Source organism: Jaculus jaculus, chromosome 5 (genome assembly GCF_020740685.1).
Source record: "Jaculus jaculus isolate mJacJac1 chromosome 5, mJacJac1.mat.Y.cur, whole genome shotgun sequence".
In the NCBI taxonomy this organism is placed as follows: Eukaryota; Metazoa; Chordata; class Mammalia; order Rodentia; family Dipodidae; genus Jaculus; species Jaculus jaculus.
Genome location: NC_059106.1, coordinates 20,189,908 through 20,213,597, shown reverse-complemented (window position 1 = coordinate 20,213,597; position 23,690 = coordinate 20,189,908). Strand labels below are relative to the sequence as shown.

At 36.0% G+C, this 23,690-nt stretch overlaps 1 protein-coding gene and 1 non-coding gene across 2 annotated transcripts in view; one reads left to right on the top strand and one right to left on the bottom strand.

Moving 5' to 3' along the window:
• Dpp10 (dipeptidyl peptidase like 10) overlaps positions 1 to 23,690 on the bottom strand; it is a 557,899-nt gene that overhangs the window by 25,002 nt on the left and 509,207 nt on the right. Inside the window, exons 12-15 of the mRNA XM_045149057.1 lie at positions 17,219 to 17,257; positions 10,995 to 11,102; positions 2,685 to 2,776; positions 2,217 to 2,264 (exon numbers count right to left, since the gene is read on the bottom strand). Coding sequence (XP_045004992.1) covers positions 2,217 to 2,264; positions 2,685 to 2,776; positions 10,995 to 11,102; positions 17,219 to 17,257 — 287 coding nt within the window. The remainder of the gene's footprint in view (positions 1 to 2,216; positions 2,265 to 2,684; positions 2,777 to 10,994; positions 11,103 to 17,218; positions 17,258 to 23,690) is intronic.
• Positions 18,804 to 18,910, top strand: LOC123461082. Its single transcript, XR_006637400.1, has one exon. It is a non-coding gene; the product is annotated as a U6 spliceosomal RNA (small nuclear RNA).

Genomic DNA, 23,690 nt, shown 5'->3' with positions numbered 1-23,690 from the left:
GCTTGGGCCTGTGAAGGCAGGCCAGCTTCTTCTGCCATTATGGAACTTCCCCTGGATCTGTAAGCTTCAATAAATATCCCTTCCTCCATAACTGTGCCTGGTCTGGAAGTTCATCTCAGCGAACATGAAGCAGTCTGATACATTTTCCAAAAGAGTTGTTGTTCTTATAAGTATTATAAAATTGGAGTAATGTTGATGGAGTATTTCTACATCTCTAAAGTATGATTGATGACTATTAACATCAATCACAATATATTTCCAAATTAGCTTCAGTTCACCAGAACAATGTGATCAGTTCTCTGATAAAGACCTCTAAGCGCAAGTTCAAATCAGTGTTTTCAAACAGTGTCCTATCCTCTGGAAGCCAATGCTAAAGCATTGGGTACATGGGTTCAAAGAAGCCCAGGGTAAAATGACACAATGGGAGATAGAATAATAAGGCTTTCTTAGGGTGAAAGAAAGTCATGCATTAATAATTAAGTGTGTGTGTGTGTGTGTGTGTATTGAATGAGGGAGGAGTTGGAACACTTTAAACATGTACTCTGAACAGAAAGTCTAGAGTAAGTCTAGTATACTTGGTGAGAAAGAGAGATGGAATGTCTTCAAACATGATGGATTTTCCACTGAAAATATTTCATGGCAGCTCAGACACTTTTAAAAATGGATCTGTGAAGTGAAAACTAGAAGATGGATATAAAAATGTAGAATTAATAGGTGGTTTGCCAGGAAAAAGTAAGTCATTCTTGTGAGGTCTTGCTGAAAGCCTTCTGACTGAGGAAACACTTTAGTGCTAAGTAGCTATGCTCTTAAGCCCTTCTGAGGAATACAGCTTTGCATTTGGGAATACTAGGCAGATGCAAATACTGACTCATGAATTGCTTAATTTTAGTTAAGCAATGAACAGTCTTCACTTAAATCAGGCTGCCTTTTCTTCATACAATCTCATTAGATTTTTAAAGACTCCAGTTCCCCCTACCCAGTCAAAAAAGAATATTGCTTCTTTCTTTCTTGCTAGAATTTTGTAAGTGTTCAGAGTCCCATTAGATTATTCAAGAATAAATGATATATTTATACATTAATGTACTGAAAACTCAATATGAAAGGTAGCAGGAGAGGTTACTAGGAAAATAAGTAAAGTTCTCTAATGTGGGGAGCTGAGAGAAGCCAACCACATATACATACACAAAGTAATATTGTAAAGCCATAAAAGCTGACAAATGAAATAAAAGGAAAAAAACAAAACAAAACAAAACAAAAAACAGCAATTGGTCAGCCCCAAAACACCTCACCAATGCCATAGCTGAAACCATAGAGTAATTGGGGAAATGAGCAAGAGTGCTGCTTTCTTGGTGAACCTAGTACCAGAACAAGGGTGAAGAAGACAGACGCAGAGAACACTCAATTCCTAGCAAACCAGATACCAGAGACACAGAGGCTCCGAAGACCTTAAGACTGATGTAGAACTAAAAAGTACCCAACATGGCTCAGGGAAATTCACAGAAGAGGGGGCAGAAAGATTGTTAGAGCAATATGTTGGGACATTATGCACAGAGACATTACCTCTTTCCCATAACTAATAGCTCACCCACAATGCATGACTCACATTCCCCCATGAGTAGGGTCCCTTTGGAGGGGGGAGGAGAGGGAGGTGGCTAACGATGGTACCACCATGGCTATATACACACTGTGTACATAAGTAATTGAGTATAGTTACCCAGGCTCACAGATGGTCATAGCCAAGAAACCAGATCAAGTATGTTATGTTTTGGAACCAGGGAGATGGATCAGTGTGTAAAGTTCTTGCCGTGCAAGTATGAAGACCTGAATTTGGATCCCAGAACACACTTAAAATATTGGCTACGGTGGCGTTCACCTATAATCCCGGCACTGGTGCTGCAGAGTCAGGAAATCCCTGGGGCTCAGTCACTAGTTAGTCTAGATGGACTGGTGACCTCTGTTCAATGAGAGAGCCTGACTCAAAGAACAAGATAGAAAGCCATTGAGGAAGACACCTGACATTGACCACTAACTTGTGTATCCACTCCTCCTGCATACACGTGTGCCAGACACCTATGAGCAGACAAGCATGCATGCAACCCCACAACGGAATGTGATGTTTCATCACAGACTTGGTGTTTCCCTTGCTCCTTGTTTTAAGGTGATGACCACTGAGAAACCAACACATGTGGGGAGATGTACACATGAGTGCACCCTACCTGTACAGCTGCCTCCCTCGAGGAGAAAACTCGGTGCTCAGAAAATAACTGCCCAGGAAAGAAAACAACACAAATATTAGATGAAAATCTATTTTTGTCAAGCTAAGTTTTCACTTAAATTTTCTAAACTGTCAAAAATAAAGAAAGAGGAAGAAGAAATCTTCCAAGTGCTATTGCTATTTAATCACAGGAATTTGACCTCCTAGAAAGCATTTTTTGTCTTGCTTTATAAAATCATCACCATTTTAGATAATGTCTTTCAATCTCTTAAGCATAGACTTGTTTCTGTGCAAAGTGTCTGTGATCAGAGCTATGAGGATATTTTCAAAGAAGAGACTATTCTTTACATGGCTGGCTTGTTTTAATTAGGACTGAGGTAAAAAAAAAAAATTAAAAAAAAAAACATTTCCAATAGAAAAGATCACAATGCTATCCCTGTCAGCTTGGGTAGCATACCAAACCACTCACATTTTTTGAGTCCTTTCATCGTATGCCAAGATCTTTATCACCTCCCAGTTTCCTGAGGTCAGGTGCCGCACAGTTATCTGCTCACTTTTACTCTGAAAAAATTTTGAAAATATTGATTTTTCTTTTTACTTTAACAGCACCTTTTAGATAAACACAAAAATAATCACTGCCTGTGCCACATTGAATTCTTTAATTCTCAGCTAGCATTTGGTGTTCCGTGTTCCATCTCAAGGATGCGCACATATTTCTATAAACAGACCTAGGCAGAACAATGCCGCTAGTCTCACACTTTAGGGAAACAATTCAGGAAGCACCAGGTGGCCATGAAGCTCTGAGCTAGTCTGATGGTAATACTTGGTAGCAACTTAAGAAGTCTATTGGCTCTCAGTAATGAACCGGCAGCTGTTCAGTCCGAATAATTTCACAGAAATGTTTCAGATCAAAATTTGCTGCAAATGAGCAATGTTATTTGAATGTTACCTTTTCCCCTATGTGTGTTGCTATAGCATTGACTAAGTTTACACAGTCATTTGTTAGCGATGGATCTGTGCAGTATGATTATGGAATTTTATGGGAAAAACGGTCTTGTTTTTCAAATGTGTTATTTCTTTAGTAATATATGTTTTCGTAGATTTATCTGAACTACAATTATTTAAATTCTTTATTGGAGTGTGTGTGTATGTGTTATGTATTGAGTGTGCACATATGTCCCCAGATTTGCAACCCTGGGCTCTCATATTCAGATGTCAAAGGAAGACCTCAGTGACTCTTCTATTTTATTTCCTGGAGACATAGTCTACAACTGAACCTCAAGCTGTAATTTTTCTATCACACTGTCTGACTAGTGAGGCCTTGTTGTCATCCTCCTCAGCACTGGGGTCACAGGAGTGTCCAAACCAACTCAGCTTTTTAAAATATTTTTATTTATTTATTTATTTATTGAAGAGAGAGAGAGAGAGAGGGAGAGGTAGACAGAGAAAGAATGGGTGTACCAGGGCCTCTAGCCACACAAAATGAACTCCAGATGCACGTGCCACTCTGTAAATTTGGCTTATGTGGGTACTGGGAAATCAAACCTGGGTCCTTAGACTTCACAGGCCAGTGCCTTTACTGCTAAGCCATCTTTCCAGCCCTCAACTAAATTTTTAACATGGCTTCGAGGAAGTGAACTAAAGTCCTCTTGTTTGCTCAGGTTGCTCTCTTGCCCACTGAGCTATGTCACTAGCCTTTTACTTTATTTCTTAAAAGTTAATTACTACAAACAAAATACATGTATTCAAGGGCACCATGTGATATTTAGAAACATGCTTATATTGAATGATATTGAAATCACCATGAACTTATCTCCCTCTTCAGATATGTATCATGCTGTTCTATGTGCTAGTTGACACACATACTTATACATACATAAAAAGTACCATGGGACATCTCAGTTAATATATAAGATGTTCAGATCAGGGTAAGTTGGATGTCTGTCACTGTGACTTATCCTTATTTGCATTAGGAATGTTCTGAATCTTTTTTATTAGCTATGATAAATCCAGAAGTGGCATCAATCATAGTTAATATATTGTGCTATAGCAGAAATTGCTTCTCCATCTGAAGGAGTATTGAGGTGGTAGGGTCTCTGGAAGCAAAAGCAGGTAATTTTCTTGAGCCTCTAAGGGAGGGCAATCTGTATTTTTCCTTATTTATTTTCTCCTAAAACCTGGCCAGAGGGTGTTAATAAGATCACTAGCTTCTGAACTATATGGCATGGGATTTGGTTTTCTTTTATTTCTTTCCTGGAAAATCACCTCCTTCCAAGATGGATTGTTTCTTTTCCTAGGAACAGAATGGCGACCATGCCCAGGCTACACTTACACACAAAGCATGGAGCCTTGATGATCAGCTCAGCCTCCACCTAGTGAATTTCTATAAAAGACTCAACCACAGACTCCAGGGAGGCTGTCCCGTTTCCAGGGATGCCCTCCTGCCTTATAGCAGAAGCTCCACCTTCATTCTCTTAAATGCTACAATAAGATCTTTTTTAGGGCTGGAGAGATTGCTTAGCAGTTATGGTGATTGCCTGCAAAGCCAAATGACCCAGGTTCAACTTTCCAGGACCCACTTAAGCCAGACGCACAAAGTGGTGTTTGTGCCTAGAGGACATTTGCAGTGGCTGCCTCTTTCTTTCTCTCTCTCTGCCCCTCTCTTTCTCAAATAAATAAAAATAAAATATTTTTTTCAAAAAACGATCATTTTAAACTTAACTCTGTATGGTCTGTGGATTGCATTCATCAAATGAATAACACAAGAACCTGGAGGGTCCTGACTCAGTGGAAGTTTTGTGTGGCTCTGTACAATGACAGTTTAACCGCCAACTTGCCACTGGAACAGAACCAAGAATGACTGCCACTCTCAGACATGCCCAATTCCTTTATCATTTTCAACTGAGCCTGACTCCTCTTTTTTCTCTTCAAACCAAGTTGCTTTGGAATTCTTACAGATATTCATGGCACTTATGGCACAGCATCTCTGAGACAAATACTCAAGAATGGGATTGCTTGGTCAAAAGATTTTATGTGTTTGCAATTAATGACATATATATATATATATATATATATATATATATATATATATATATATATATATATTTTTTTTTTTTGAGACAAGATCTCCCTGTGTAGCCATGGCTGTCCTCAAACTTGAGATTCTCTTTCTTTAACTTCTTGAGTCCTAGTATATAAACACAAGTCTTCATGCATGCCTTGTCTTTTATTTTTATCCAAAAGGACTTTCCATTATAACTTCTAATTGATATTTTTGTAAATAAGATAGCTATTGATTTATACATTCTAAGTATATGTCTGCTACCTCACAGAATATTGAATCTTATGATTTATTTTATCATTTTATTTCATGCCTGCTGAGTCACTTTGAGCTGTCTATATCCCAATGACAGTTCCAGCTCAATGTATTATTCATGTAATTATTCATTAGAAATTTCAACTTAATTGACATGTAATTCTATAAAATATTCTTTGATTATTAAAACTTCCTCTGTTCACATAAATCAGTTATCTCTTTTAGCATAATTTTCTTTTTCTTTGTGTTAATTTCCTTGACTTAAATGATGATTTGTTTTGCCTCATTTGTTTTCGTTCTCATTTATTTAAAAAAACATAAGCATTATCTTTTTCACTTATGAGTTGTGCTTCTTCTGTTTATAAGTAGTGTAATTCTTGCTTTAAACTAATCTTTTTGCACTATGTGAGGTTTTGCTGATCATTCTTCAAGTGATATATATATATATATATATATATATATATATATATATATATATAGATATATATATGTATGTATGTATGTATGTATGTATATATACACACAGAGAGAGAGAGAGAGAGAGAGAGAGAGAGAGAGAGAGAGAGAGAGAGAGGGAGAGTATGGGCATGCCAGGGCCTCTTCCTACTGCAAATAAACTTCAGATAGATGTGATACTCTATGAATCTGGTTTTATGTGGGCATTGAGGAATCAAACCAATGCCCGTAGGCTATGCTAGCAAGTGCCTTTAACCACTGAGTCATATCTACGGGCCTGATTCTCTCTCTCTCTCTCTCATTTTGCTGCATGAGTATATGTGTGTGAATTCACTTATGTGGGAGGACTGTGTGTGTGTGTGTGTGTGTGTGTAAAACCTAACACATTGAGGAAGATCTGAATGCATTTTACATAGGAATAGAATTACAGAATACTCACTTCAAAGGTCCATTTTATTCAAGATATTGCACTTTTAGAGTTAGATGTACCCCTACAATCTCAGCATTAGGAGGTTGAAGCAAGAGGTTAGAGTCCAGTCTAAACTGTGAAATTCAAGATCAGACTAAACTCATAGTAAGAACCTGTCTTAAAAACTCAAGCAATAATTAAAAATACGTATTTAAGTATAGAAACAAATATTTGTTGGTAAGGGCCATAGTAACATTCTCACAACCTTTATGAGTATATTTCAAACATCTCAAACTGTTTTGATGTTTTATATTTAACAAGATTTATAACTCTATATGATGAAAAACATTGAACCCCAATTTTTCTTATAATTGCCTGTATTTAATTTGTAACAAGATACGTCAGAATACTTAATGATATAAAAGCAAATTTATTAAGTTTTGTCTGGGTTCTAAGGAAAAAATTACAAACTAATCAGAATGTGGGAGATACTATATCGTACATAAAAGTAAATATTGATGGACCAGATAGATGCTTCAAAGTTTGGTGTGCTTGATTTAAAATCCTGAGTATCTGAGTTGAGTTTGAGCCATGTAACCCATGTAAAAATGCAAGGCATGGTGACACATGCCTGTAATCACAGGGCTGGGGAGATAGACACGAGGAGTGTCCCTGAAGTTCACTGGCCAGTCAGTCTAACTAAATAAATTAGCTCCATGTTCAGTGAGAGAAGAACTTTTATTCCTCAAAGAATAAGTGGAGAGCAGTCACAGAAGATACTGGGTATCTACCTATGGCCTCATAGGTTTGCAAACACATGTATATATATAATTCTCTACAAACACATTACCACACAGAGATAAGCATAAACCACATGCATACATATACAATTAAACTTTCAGACATATATTGAAATCTTACTAACTTAAATAAGGGTGTTTCTGTATTTTTAGTTTTTCAAAGACTTTAAGCAGAAATAAAATCATGAGATAGAAAGCTCAGCAATGCAGAAAAGAATAAAAACTTTTATTCCAAAGTAACATATCCTTATGTGCTTCCATAATATCTACTGTATTATCTTTGGTAGAACAGAAATGCCACGTATGGGTATAAACCATAGTCAAGTTACGGCTGAGGCAATATGGCCATGTGTTTTAAATTGAACTCAGATTTCAGCTTTAATTTTAAAATAAATAGCAAACAAAATTGTGATCTTATTTATTCTTAAATGGCAGATGAAAATCTAAATCAACTGGTCTTCTTTGGGGCCAGAGATCAGACAATTCTGACTTGGTAATAATTTTAAGCTATTCAATGAAATTAAATATCAACTATAAGATTCTATTTATAAATTAGAAACACATGGTGCCAGTAAGTTAGACAGTGCATGCCCTTTTTATTAGAATGTGCTTTGTTCATTCAAATATCTGGTATTAAATTTTATTAAACTTGTACTGTTTCTAAATAAGAAAAAATGGTATTATTTAAAAATAGGATGCTTTAATTTAGTGTCTATTCATAGCATGAAATGAACTAAGCATTTGCAGACAATGCCCTAATCAGATTCAGCAGTAGATTTTAATGAAAAAAGTTTATTGTGTTGATAGGTGATAAAATTGGGAATTGAGGGGCAGGCTACTTTTTACAATATTTCTGATGAATAATGAAATTTAAAATTCTTCCAAGTGAAGCCATAAGCTCTCATGGGTAAAACTCTGTGTTGCTGTGTAGAGTAAGTGCGTACATTCAATAACATATAGTTTTTCAATTAACACAATTGTGAATTATGGCAGAGCAAGTGTTCCCGTCCATTATTTGAAATACTTGATCTTGGGTGGCACTCGAGTTCCACAGGTGTCATGCTTCCAGTAAGTAGCTCTTGCTTCCTACTCCAGTGTGGCCTCGGGGAGAATGCTAAAGGGAGAGACAGGGCTTTGGGAGCTACGGTACTGCACAATAGCCTTTTTAATGGGAAGGAATGTCTATCTAAATTTGAAGTGGTAAAAAACATATTGATCAGGGACTGGGGCAACAGCAGCAGTGGGGGCCGAAAGAATGTAAGTCGCAGTGTGGCAAGAAGTAAAGAGTACTTTGGGACACTGTTCCCAAGACAGCTCCATATGATCTGCACAGTATTAAGGCCATCAACATTTTGACATAGGGAATGAGCAAGGCAGGAAAAAAGAATGATACACATTAAAACATGGAAAGAGGAGAGTTTTCACTGGAATTTGGGTGGGGGGGGGAGAGAGGAGTACTCATGAGGGTAATGTGAGGTGATTAAGATCAAATTGCAATATTTCAAGTTTTAAATTTCTCTAAAAATAAAAACAAAAAATATTACCTTAAAACCTTACTTGCTTAATATAATCAATCATTAAATTGGCATGGAAAAGTCCCATAATTTTATTCATATATAAATATATTTATCTAGAATATAAATGGGATCATATTCTATATTAGTGTATAATTAATTAGTCTGAGTTTCTACCTTAATAATACACTAGGAAAATTAGTCTATAGCTCTGCTGTGCAAATTACATGTCATAATTTTTTTCCTTCAGCCTTGATTAAAATTAAAGTTATATTCAAGACAATTATTTTAATAATGTGAACCTTGGACACATTTAAAATTTTAAATGTTGACACATGATTTTGAAAACTCAAATCATAAGTATTCAATATGAATACCAGTACAGATTGTAGCAACTATTTCAGAGTAATCACAAGAATTGGGATGGATGAGAACTTAAAATTAGTTAAGCTGGCCAAAGATTATTTTGCCACATTTATATTAAGTGATAAATAAATTATTTTGAGGGTGCTTAAAAAGATGGCTAAATGGTTTGTTTTACATGTAAACATGAAGGTTTGAGCTTGGACCCCCTAACACATATATAAAATCTAAGTGTTGCTTCATATGCCTATAATCTAAGCACTGTGGAGGTGGAGATTGGAGAATCCCTGGAGCTTGCTGGCCATATACTTTAGCTCAACCCATGAGTTCCAGCTTCAGTAAGAGGGCCTATGTCAGAAGATAATGTGAGGAGCAATTGAGGATGACTTCAGACACCAACCTTTCTCCTTTACATGCACTCCCATACACAGATGTTCACACCTGGACATAGATTTACACCACATACACACACTCACATGTAGAAGAGAAATAACTAGCTTGCCTGGTAAACTTTCATAGCACTGCAATTTATTGACAATTATTTATCATAATGAAAATTTTACCCATGAGAGCAGGATGCTTATTTGATTTTTGAACCCTCTGTTTCCTCATAAACATTTGTTACTGGAAATTAAAGTTAAATTGACTCATTTATCTTTCCATATTTAAACCACATATTGTGAACAAAATGATTTTTTAAATAATTAACACTTTTGAAATGGTTAACAATCTTTTGAAATTTGGATAAAAAAAAAAGTTTCCCTTTTCTTATCACAAATGCCCTTTGTGATACAACATGGACTCTGTATCACTGACAAACATTAAAAAAAAAATGTTTTATTCCAGTTTTTCAAATCTGAATTTCTTCTTTGGATGCACCTTTGTTTTTTTTTTTTTTTTCTGCTAGACTATTTTGGTAGATATTTACTTGGCTTTAAATAATGAAAACTTTGTTTAGCAAGTGTCCGTGTGTGAATGTGGGCATGCTACTGTGCATCTGTGGAAATCAGAAGACAGCTTCAGGGGTCGGTCCTAGCCTCTCACCTTCTTTGATGCTCATAGTCCATCAGGCTAGTTGGCCTCCAAGCTTCTACGTGTTTCTCCTTTCTCTGACTACCTTCTTACCATAGGCATGCTGGAAATACAGAAACCCACTATGACGTCTAGCTTTTACATAGATTATGGGGATCCAAACTCAGATACTCACCCTTAGGCAACAATGGTTTGTTTCTCCATCTCTCTATCTCTTGGATAATCAAAACATTTATAACACCTTAAAATATGACTTGTGTAAAATAAGTGATGCATGTTTAGTCAAGAAAAATTCTTCCCTTGAAATGTTGGTACTGCTTAGTAAATTTTGTATCTTAGGGCTGAAGACATAACTCAGTTGGTAGAGTGCTTGCCTAGCGTACATGAAGCCCTGGCTTTACTCTCTAGCACCACATAAGTTATGTGTGGTGGTGCACACTTATGATCCAAGCACTGGGGAGGTCAAGGCAGAAGGATCAAAAATTCAAGTTATCCTTGAATGCATGGTTAATTTGAGGCCTGCTTGGGCTATCTGAAGCTTGAGCTATATAAGATACAAGACACTTCCCATCTGTCTGTCTGTATGTCTCTTATTTCGATGATAGGTAGGTCGGTAGGTATGTAGGTAGGTAGATGGATGGCAGATAGATAGATAGATAGTCTTCAATTTATGGTACTTGTGTGTTTGACTAAATTATTTCATTTACTGCATAAATTTCTTCCTTGAGTATACAACTATGGGTGGGTTTTGTTCCTGTTCCAAAAAAGAAGTGACCTTCATTGCTGCAGCTTTCATGGGCATTCTTAGAGGCTCAGATTGGCACATGAGTTGGGCCTACAAGTAGAGTATAACATCGAAACAAAACCAAAGGAAGAAGCCAGCACTTACCTGGACTAGGAACATAGCTATGTGATGGAACTCCCCACGGCCACCTTGCTTAACAGGAACCGTCATGAAAAATTTGCTGCCATCTCTAGCAAACACAGGTTCCTCATTCTAAAATAGAGAAGTGCACAAGAGAATCTCAGTAAAAAGACATGTCTGTAACATTCTACTTTCAAATTCAAGCATGGATGGCATCAGTTTTGATTTAGAATTCATTTAGGGGATGATAAAATTCATTGTAAAGATGTAGTATAGTATTTGGCATTTTTGGTATGTGTGTGAATATAGTACGTGTGGTATGTGTGTATATAGTGCATCATGTGTGTGCGGACATGTGTATGTCCTGTGTTCATATATGTGGAGAACAGAGGTAAATATCAAATGCTCATTTCCATCACTCTTCCACTTTGTTACTTTGTTTTCTTGAGATGGAGTTTCTCATTGATCCCAGAGCTGTTGTTTATCTTTTCTTTACCTTGTTTCTTTCCTTGTTTGTTTGTTTGTTTGTTTGTTTGTTTCTTTCTTTCTCTCTCTCTCTCTCTCTCTCTCTCTCTCTTTCTTTCTTTCTTTCTTTCTTTCTTTCTTTCTTTCTTTCTTTTTTTCTTTATGTCTTTCTCTCTCTCTCTCTCTTTTTCTCTACATGGCTGACTACTGTATTTGACTAATTCCGTTGTCTCCATCACCAACAGGACTGAAGTTACAGATAAGTGTGCCAATAATTAGCTCTTTACATAGGTTGCTCAGCATTGAACTCTGATGGTCTCCAACCCACTTGGGACCTCATGCTTTCCCTGCCAATGTTCTTACCTGCTGAGTTGTCTCCCCAGTCACTAAACATGGTTAAAGTGAAGTGAATGTTGTTTATGTGTATGCATGGGACCAGAGGGAAGGATGAGGAAGTTCCACACAAGGTGAAAATAGTGATTTGAAATTAGAATAAAGTTACATTTTAAATTGATTTAGATAAGAACTTTTCTATCATTACTTTTGATTCTGTTTTCTAATTTATCTTCAAAGATAAAGGGAACTCTGAGTAAGTAGGCTAGTTTTCCTATGTTTACCACTATTATTAGCAAGTTGTTTTGTATGGATTTATCGTATGTTATTACCCTCTTTTCCCTTTTCCCTGCCCCCATTCCACTGGGAATGGTCCACAGTAGGTATGCAAGTATTCCCCACAGGGTTGTGGTTTGTGGGTGTGTGAGCAGTAGTCAGTTATTTCTGAGTGGAGGGAATACCTCTGGGCACAATTTCTCAACCTGTGGCTCTTACAATTTTTCTGCCTCCTCTTTGGCAAAATTATCTGAGCCATGGTGCATGATTTTTGAGCTGACTTCACTGATGAACTTTTATACATATAAAATTCCAAAATTTATATATTTTATGACATTTCTTACTCAGCAAGTTGACTTCCTTGAAGATTAATGTTTGACGGAATACACAAAATTCATTGAAAATACTAAAGCTAAAAGACTACAAGATCAGGAGTCAGTGAATTCAAGTTATTTATTCTTAATGCTCATTTCTGTAGAAACACAAAGAAATGCTTACCCTCAACTATGAATCTAATTGATAATTTTAAATTAAATCACAGTGGCATAGTAAATTAATATAATTAATTTTGAAAAATTAAATGATGGAATTTGTGTGTGTACATGCGTGTGTGTGTGCATGCATGTGTGATTGTGCGTGTGTGTGTGTGTGTGTGTGTGTGTGTGTAGTTATAGGTGTTTAGGAAGAACATTAAAAAAATGGATTTAAGGACTCAGAGGATGTACTAGAGAAGGAAACAGTAGGGGATAATGATAAAAATATACCATATATGTATATATATATATATATATATAATATATATATATATATATAAAGTATATATATATAAAGTGTATATATATATATATAAAGTATATATATATATGTATATATATATATGTGTGTGTGTATATATATATATATACACACATATATAATTTCCAACAACTGCAAAAGAAGAAAATAGAAAAATAAAATAAAATGAAGGTTATGGATTTGGGTTAAAGATGGGTCAGTGGGTTGGGTGTGTGACAGGGAAGGTACAAGGACCTAAGGTTGAACACTCTGCCACCGCATAGCCAGGTGTGGAGGTGCATGCTTGCAAGACAAACACTCAGGAGGCAGAGATAGGAGGATTCCTTGGTTTCACTGGTTAGCTTGTCTAGCTGAATCAATAAGCTCTAAGTTCCATGAGAAGCTCTATCTGAGCAAATATGATGTAAATATCCAGTGTCAATCTCTCTTGCCTCTTTTTGCATGTAGATCCAGCTCTAACCACCACCACCAAAAAAAAAGAGAAGAAAATAGAATTATTTGACAAAAGACTGAATTATATCCTGCCAAATTAAATAGGGTGGGGTTTGAGAAGATGGTTAAGCAAAGACACTTGTTTGCAAAGCCTGATGACCCAGGTTTTATTGCCCAGTGCCCATGTAAAGCATCAAGTGGCAAATATACCTGAAGTTTATTGGCATTCTCTCTCTCTCTCTTTCATAAATAAAAAAAAATATAATAAAAAGAAGTAGATAAATAATAGGTAACAAATACGTGAATAAATAAATAATTAATAGAGCAGTTCTATGTAGGTTAGAAAGAGGTTCTTTTGCCTGACTACAAAATAGCCTACCAGTCCTGTGGCTGGATTTATTGGCTTCTTTCTGACTTTTGTCTGACACTCTCCCTTAATCTTGCTTCACAAGGCCTTTGTGCTTTAAAAAAAAAATAAGTTTGTCTATCGCTGTCTCTTTCCCATGTTTCTACTTCAATGTTGTCTTATTGAGGAGATGCCCAGACAAGCTTGCTCTTGCTGATACCATCCATCCCCCTTTATCTTCTATGCCTTATAGCACACATCACCACTGATTTAGTATATTGTATATGTATGCATCACTTTATATTTGAGTATCATATATATATATATTTTTTGAATGCAACCATGCATGAACATAATCCTGTGGTATTCCTGTACAATGTGTTTAGCATGTGGCAGCTTAATTGAATTCTTTATTACTATATCTCCAGCCTCTGGGCCAGTGAGTGTTCTCTAAATTATAGTCAATAACAACTATTTTAATACCCAAGAGAGATTAAATTTAGTTCATCAATAGGAATATTCTTAATAGCAATATGCAGATAATTCCTTGTTTACTACATGGAAATTCATGTAAACACAACATAATATGTGAAACAAATTGAAAGTTTTGAAGCATGAATAAAGGTTGAGAAAACTACAGAGCACATAATAAAATCACAAAATACTTGACTAAGGGAGTCCAGTTGTTCAACTATGGAAGTAAACAATCCCTATTTGGTACAAATCCTGCCTGTGTGAGCTATGGCCTCCTATGCCTTTGGACATGGGATGTCCTCCACTTGGAATACCCTTTCTGGTACATTTTGTGTTCTCAGCCACTCTTTTTACTTACATTGTTTCCTCTCGTACTATTCTCTCATGGTGCTTCACTTAAAAGACAGCCATGTAGAACTGGAGAGATTGCTCTCTGGTCAAAGGTGCTTGCTTGCAAAGCCCGAAAGCCTGTATTAGATTCCCTAGTACCCACATAAAGCCAGATGCACAAAGGGGTACATGCATTTGGAGTTCATTTGCGCTGGCAAAAGGCCCTAGCACACCCATTTTCTCTCTCTTGTAAATAAATAAATTATAATAAATACTTATTTTGTGGGATGTTGATATCTGAGCATTCTCCCAATTGCTCTGATAATTACTCCCCCAATTTTAGTGCCTATCAAATGGTTCAGAGAAAGAACTGCGGCGCCCTCATCTCAAATGTGCTGTTGAGCAAACTTCCACTTCTAGACAAGATCTGGCTACAGGCACCCAGCTCAATGAGGCGCAGCCCCTGACTCTGCTCACTTCTATGACTTACGCAGTCCCGTGCTTTTGACATACATGACATTGAACTTGAGACATTAAACTCTGTGAGATGAGCAAGCTTGTTACACACTGTGGAGGTTTGGATTAGGTGCATCCCACCCCACAGCCTCCTGTCTTCTAAATGCTAGTTTTCCAGCCGGTAGCAATTTGGGACTTTGAACGTTGCCGGAAGGATGGGTGTTGTCAGCGGCGTGCTTGTGGGTATTCTAGGCAGTTTCCCTTGCCAGCGTATGTCTCTCTCTGATGCCACTATTTGTCGCTTGCTGTGGCAGGAGTGATGTCTAACCTCTGCTCATACCATGTCCTACCCTTCCATCATAAAGCTTTTCCTCAAGACTGTAAGCCCATATAAAAAGTTTTCCTTCCTATTAAATAACAATTTTGTCTTTCATATTTGTATTCAACAAATAAACATGGAAGTTTTTCTTATATGCCATATACTATGCTAGCCATATATATTTCAGTAGAGAGTAAAAATCTATACTACGCCTATTCATTTATCTAACTATAGTAATAAAAGAAATGCTTGCATCAATGTTACACAAAGGCTACACTTGACTACGATATGTTTCATTAGGAGATCTGATTGGCTTAGGGTGACTGTAAAAATGAATTAAAGCTGAAGTTTAAAAATATAAGTGGTTTACATTATAGCACAAGGGTGAAGGAAATAGACACAGAGAACAATCAACCCCTACCAAACCAGATATCCAGAGACACAGAGGCTCCCAAGACCCCATTACTGAAGCAGATCCAAAATGAACCCAACATGGAGCAGGGAACTCTGCAGAAGAGGGTGCTGAAAGAATGTCCGAGCCATATTTTGGATCATGATACACAGAAAGATTTCCTCCTACCCCAAACTAATGGCTGACCCCACAATGCATGACCCATACTCCGCAACAAGGATGGTCCCTGAGGAGGGTGGAGGACAGAGAGGAGGCTAACAATGGTACCAAGTTGATTATATTCACTGAGTACAAAACTTTAAAAAAATGTGTCTTCTATCTTCTATAATGTAGTTGAAAGAACTATGCTTCTATGAATTGGAGAGACAGCTTAGTGGTTATGCACTTGTCTGGGAAGCCTAAGGACCGCAGTTTGGGGCTCGATTCCCCAGGACCCACTTTAGCCAGGTGCATAAGGGGATACGCATCTGGAGTTTGTTTGCAGTAGCTGGAGGCCCTGGCTTGCCCATTCTCTCTGTCTCTCTCTCTCTCTCTCTCTCTCTCTCTCTCTCTTTCTCTCTCTAACTGCCTCTTTCTCTCTCTGTCACTTTCAAAAAAAATAAAAATAGCCAAAATTTTAAAAAAAATAAAAAATACTCTGCTCCTAGAAAGAGCACATGTGAATCCCCTTTGTACCTGAGAGCTAATGTTGATGAAATGGAGAAACTGGTTTTGAGCATAGTACAACACAGACCTGAAAAAAATCCAGTTTTACGTGTTGTGCACCATCTGAGGATCTTATTCATGAGAGGCAGAAGGAACATCCCTGGCAGTGATGCTGTGAGCAATGTGTAAGTCACTCTTCCTTCCCTCCCTTCTTTCCTTCCTTCCTCTCTCTTCAATCCTTCCTTCTTCCTTCCTCTTGTACTTTCTTTCCCTTTTCCTTTCCTTTTATTTTCTTTCCCTCTCATATTTCCTTTCCTTTCTTTTTCCCTTGCTTTCTCTTGCCCTGCTTTTCTTTTTTCTCTTCCTTCCATTCCTTTCTTTCTCATTTGCATGGGTGGCTCATTATCTTGACCATTTGTATGATGCAAATAGTCCCTGCATTTGATGGCCTTAAAATTATTCTTCTTCATCAACACAATTGTTTTCTTACATGCACGACCATTCAAATGGATCCTGGTATTTTTTTTTTTTTTATGACATTGAAATGCTTTGTAAAGACAAAACAAGAAGCACATGACTAATCATTTTATAAATGTCAAACAAAGCTTAAATACTATAATACACATATATAAATTGAATATACACTATATATGTGTATATATGTTTGGATTTTTTTTTTTTAACTAGGAGATACATGACTCAGACTGGCCTTGGACTTGGTACGTAGCATGAGCAGCTGGTCTGTAACTAGAGATTTTGCCTTGCTTCTGGAGTGCTGAAATTATAGATGTGTGCCATCATCATATCTATTTACATAAACACATTAGTGGAAAAATCACTTTGTCAAAACTATAGAAGTCTCAAAGTCACATTGGTGCAATAAATATTTAGAGAAAGTTATTATATAGAAAACAAGTGAAACGTTCATTATGGGCAAATTGTAACAGACATCACCTATACTATACCTGTTTAGAGAGCCAGGTGTCAGATGTCATCTCATATTTCTGGAACAAAAGATTTGAATTGATAAAGAATAGGAAGTCAATATGAAAACATATCACATTAATCTGTTTTTCACTGATCTCTTTAGATACCCAATCCCGGCAGTTACACAGTTACTAGGTTGCTGATGTGACAAGACGAGGTCCCACCTCTGCTTGCTTATCTTATTCAAACTATTTTGGAAGCACTACCCACTGTCTCTTTTCACCTTTAGGCATCATCTGGAAGCAAGATTAAGTCTCCTAAAGAACTAGGTAGAGAGCCAGGAATAAAATTCAAAAATGGATGTGCTTTCACGGTTCAGTCCTGTCTTGAGTCATAGTTTTCTTTTCAGTAGCAGTTCAAACTCAGAATAAAAATAAAAAAAAAAACTATAAATGTCACAATTATAAATTTCTTTAATAAATCATATTACAAAAGCTTAAATTTGACTGTTGACTCTCAAGTTAAACATGGGTAGACCAAATATTTTAATAATCATGTCTATTTATTGTGACATTAAATATCATGTTTTCTGAAGGATGCCATCTTTTAATAAAATTATTCAAATCAAAAAAGTTGAACAGAATATAGGAGGTATTTTTCCTGAGTATCCTGAATATGGTAGTATTCATTATGATTTTTCATATTATTTTCATGTTTTTTTATCATTGTCCCTTTAAAAATCTATATTATTATTACTTTATAATTATCACATTAATTTTAGAACAGTTTAAACAAATATTTCTTTGCTATACACTCAGAAAAAGATTTCTAGCTGAATCATTTCTTTATTCTTTATTATTTATTTATTTTAGAAATAGAGAGGAATGTAGAGAATGGGTGCTTCAGGGTCGTCAGCCATTGCAAACGAATTCCAGACACATGCACCACCTTGTGCACTTGGCTTACTTAAGTACTGGTGAATTGAACCTGGGTCCTTTGGCTTTTTAAGCAAGCACCTTAGCTGCTAAGTCATCTCTCCAGTCCATGAATCATTTCTTAATTCTCTAATTGTACCCCAGCAACAACCATTTTTGGTGCCTAGGAAACACTGACAGCTTAGCAACAAGATTTTTAAAACACTAGAGCTCAAATTCTTGTAACATATCATTCCTCAGATTATTTCTGTCAACTGAAATTGAAGCTGTTCAACTCCAGAGGTAGGATAAAGTTACAAGAATTTGAATAAGGTATCAAATGTGTTAAGCTTCTAGTAGGCAATTTATTACTATAGCATTTTAACTTATCCTTGCATTTATGTAATAAAAATCTGGCAGCTTTCTCTGTTCAGACCGCATTTGCCTTCCACATGCGGAGCAAGCCCTGTACTCATGAGGAGCCATAGAAAGCTTTAACGTGGCTCCATGTTTAAAAAGAAAACCTCTAGAACATTGGATCAAATACATGGACAATTCTAGTCAGATGACACAGAAGGTAAAAAAGAATTACTGCAATAAATTTATTAATGACAGAGTAAAAAGCATCATTCAAACTCACTAAATAATCGTTGACTCAGCTATCTTATTTCCACTAAGTTCATCATTCCACTCAAAAAAAATAAGCATTGTGCTCGCTTCGGCAGCACATATACTAAAATTGGAACGATACAGAGAAGATTAGCATGGCCCCTGTGCAAGGATGACACGCAAATTCGTGAAGTGTTCCATATTAAAAAAAAATAATAATAATAAGCATTTACTTAACTCTTTTTTCAGGCTATTTAAGAAGTCTTTAAAAATGGTTACACAAAGTAAAATATGCAGATATTAAATGTGTAATGTCATAAATTCTAATGAATGTATTTACATATAATCCAGTAGAAAGCCTTTATATCCCCTGACACTATTTTTCTGCATGTTCTTCCAAGAGGTCTCAAAAAGGCAGTACTCTGATTCCCATGTCTAATAATTTAGTTTTGCCTGTTTTAGAAACCCCAAGACTTACAATCATACATTATGAATATATTATGTAATTGGTATAATATTTCATTCCCATAACATGTTTTTGAGATTCACTCCCATTTGTGATTATGCCCATATTTTATTTCTTTTGATTTTTAAAATGCTGGCTAGAGTTCCATCATGTAGATCAATGGACCTAATTTTTGAAATCCATTCTCTGATAATGGACAGTTCCATAGCTATCCATTTTAGCAACTGTGAATAAATCTTTTATAAAGATTATTTTTACATACCCTTTAGTGAACAAATGATTTTATTTCTGTTCAAACTCCTAGAAATGGGATTACTAAATTTAGAGAGATAGATAAAGATATTTATATTAAAATAGTATATTACAAACATACTGTTTACATTTATGTTGACTTTATTTGACACTGAAATATATTTGAAAGTAATTCTATACTTCCACTTGAGAAGAATGAATACTCCTCATCAAAAGACTTTCTTTATGATTTTGGTTTACTTTTACCATTCCACTAGTATGCACTGTTATCTTATTGTGATCTAAATCTACATCACAATGATATTGGATACATTTTCACATGTTAATTGTCTTTCTTCCACGTGTCTGTTCATATATTTTGATATTTTTGGTGGGTTGTTTTTTCCTGTCATTGTTGTTACTATTATGAAAGATTACCATTGATTTTGCTTTATGAGATGTACATTTTTTGGTATATATACATACACACACACGTGTGTGTGTGTGTGTGTGTGTGTGTGTGTGTGTGTATGCACTCACATTCAATGGCACAGACATGGATGTCACAGGCCAACTTCAGGTGTCAGATTTAGCTAACTACCTTGCTTTGAGGACCACTGGCTGGCACATGAGCTTCCTATCCCACCTGGATTTCTGAGGGGACTGGTGTATCAAAACTTGTCTGCTCTTACTTGTGTGATGTTTTTGTTTGAGACATAACCCTCGTAGGTGCATGTGTTTGAATAGTTGGTCCCCAGCTGCTGTTGCCTCTTTGGGGAAGCTGGTGGAGCATGTGGAAGATGGAACCTTGCTAGAGAGGGTGTATTACTGGGGATGAGCCTTGACGCTTATTAGTCCAACCAATTGAATGTTGATAGTAAACTCACTCTTATTGCTTTTTCTCATCTCATGTGCTGAGATGTGAGGCTCAGTGGTCTGCTTTCCCATGCTTCCCATGTTATGATGAAGCATCCTCTCAAGACTAGAAGTCAAAATTCTTTACATTCATAAGCTGCTTCTGGTTGAGTTTGTTCCAGCAGTGAGAGGGCAACTGATAAACATGGCAAGCACTTTATCCATGGTTCCAACTCCCCAGACCTCTATGTATTATGTTTTTATGATGGGTGATTTTTTTTGTCTACACATTATAATGAAGTTATTCTACATTTTTTTCTAGAAGGCTGACAAGATTACACTATGGACTTAGTGCTGTGATTTATAACACACTGACAATGTCGTGAAACTGATGTCAAGTACTTTCCCATTGGATAGCATTATTCAATTTTTCCCTGTTGAGCAGTTGAATACCAATTGATTTAATAAACGACAGGCTGTTTGCTATAAACCATTCAATTCAGCTGGAGAATTCACTTGTCACTGCCTCTCTTCTACCATCTTTAACTGTTCACAGCTTTCCCAGTTACTCTTACAATCTTACAGTACAAATTCCTCTAACTTAGGTCTCATAAGATCATTTTTAGTTGTTAGTCTTTTGAATTTCTTTACAAATTTTAAGCAAACCTTTATGTTGCTACAAAAGGGTCCAAGGAAACTAACTCTGATGATACAGGAATGTACTAGTGCTCAGAAGAGGAAACATCCAGAGGACATTAGTCTAATAATCTTTCAGTCCTTAATGGTAAGAGGGGATTCTAAAGAAACTGATGAGTTTAGCTGTTTCTAGTGCATCCTCCTTGTGATTGTGTCCTGGCATGATGCAAGAGGAAATCTCCCTCCAATGTAATGCCCTCAATCTTGGACTTTCCAGAATCCAGAAGTGGGAGCCAATATATTTCTATCTCATGTAAACTAACCAATCAGTGGCCTGCTGTTGTAGCAACACAAAATAGACTAACACAAAGAATGGCAGGTATTAACCAACAAATATTTGATAGAATTTATCAATTAACCTGCTTGGTCCAGTTTCCTTGGTTGAAAATTCTCTATGAACTAAATTTTATTAATCGGATGGCTTGATATATAGGTATATTTGTTTAAATAGTCCATTTATTTTCCTTTACATTTTGTGACTATAAGTGTAGTAAATGCAACATATGTACCGTGTGTGTGTTTGTGTGTGTGTGTGTGTGTGTGTGTGTGTGTGTGTGTGTATGTGTAGATGCAACCCAGGACTGTATTTTTTCAGTCATCAGAAGGCCCCTGGAAATCTTTGTATACAGCTCTCTTCACCCCTTCTTTATAATTTAATCACTTTATTCAAGGACATTTGAGATGATTTTGTATTTTTCTTGTCTTTTGAAGCAGGATCTCACTATGTAGTCCATATTTTTAAAAATAATATATCAGTGTTTGTATAAATTGAACACAGGTCAGCAGGCTTTGAAACCAAACACCTTTATACACTGAGCATTTTCCTAGCCCCCAGGTTTGATTTGAACTTGCTTTTTCATTTCTGTTGTTATTTTCAAATTTTTTACTATTTACCATACATTTCAATTTAATGTCTTTGTGGTTTAAAATAAAATGATACACTGACTTATAATTGAGGCCCATGATTGACCTTCACACTTGGAAAGGTTATTGATTTTACTGGTGTTGGATGAACTATTTTTATGCCTGCATTTTTAATTTTTTTAAAAAATATTTTATTTTTATTTATTTATTTGACAGAGAAAGATAGAGAAGAGAGAGGAGAGAGAGAGAGAGAGAGAGAGAGAGAGAGAGAGAGAGAGAGAGAATGGGTGCACCAGAGCCTCCAGCCACTGTAAATGAAATCCAGGTACATGCACCCCCTTGTGCATCTGGCTAACGTGGGTCCTGGGGAATCGAACCTGGGTCCTTTGGCTTTGCAGGCAAATGCCTTTACTGGTAAGCCATACCTGCAACCTTATGCCTTCATTTAAAAATATTGCTTTTCACGTGTTCTTTAACCTTATTGAAATCTTTAATAATTGCATTACATACAGTTGCATTACATGGGCAGGGTGACTAACATGTCAAGGTATAATTGCATCTTTCTCCTTTTGTTGGTCCAGTGTTAACTTGTGAATTTTGCAAAAGTGTGACATATATCGTTATTGGTAGCACAAGTCTTTAGAGCTGTCATATCTGGGCTGGAAAGGTGGCTTAGCAGTTAAAGGCACAGTTAAGACACTTGACTACAAAGTCTAATAACCCAAGTTCAATTCTCCAGTACCCATGTAAAGACAGATGCACAAAGTGGTGTATGCCTTTTCATTTGCCGGTAGTGGCTGGAGGCCCTGGCTCATCCATTCTCTGTCTCTTCTCTTTCTGCTTGCATATAAATAAATAAAAATATTTTCAAAAGCACCGTCATATCTTCCTGGTGAACCAACAATGTATCATGAAATGACTTATTTACTATTATAACATACAATTTTTTATTTGGTTAACTAAAATGAACACTTTTAATCTGCTTAATATCAAAAAACTAGAAAGAGTTTGATATTGATTTAACATGGAAAAAATCCTATAATTTTGTTGAGTTATGGCTTATTTTTTGTGATAAACCATGGAGAATTATTGTCATGATTATATCCACTAGTATTAATGTGATTTTCCCTCATAGTGATTTTAATTTTTTCTCATAATCTATGATTTGTAATAACTTTAATATGGCTGTTTATATACTCTGTTTTGCATTTACCAATTTCTTGCATACATCTGATTAATGTGAATTTTTTTAATTTAATTTGAGAAAATTTAAGTCATTATTTCTTTGAGAAAATTTAAGTAATTATTTATTATTTTTTACTGCCCAAATATCTTCAACCTTAATATATGTGTGTGTGTGTGTGTGTGTGTGTGTGTGTGTGTGTGTGTTTATCATTTTCCATCCCTTCATCTTTTTAGATCTCATAAATTCAGATATGCTTCCATTACTTTCAGTAAAAAAAAATTAAATGTTCCTAAAGCTAAGCTATTAATTTTAAATTACCATTTCAAACACCATATGTGTGTGTGTGTGTGTGTGTGTGTGTGTGTGTGTTTTCTTCACTTCTAAACATTTAGTTTTACTACTTTTAGTATCTGCATTTCTCTACTGCACTAAGTCCATTTTTTTTAATTTGCTTATCACATTTTAGTAGCTATTGAAAAGTTCTCTGACTACTAATTCCAATGATGTTATACTTGGTTTTAATCTGAGCATCTAGTTTTGAGGGATACGATTGTGTGGTATTTCCTACTTCTCTGTAATTATCTATGCTTTGGTTTTCTAGATCCTACGTTATTGGAACGGTCTTTGTAAGGATCTTCACTTGCACATGTCACTTACATCACTTGCCTTTGTTCTGTCATTTTCACATG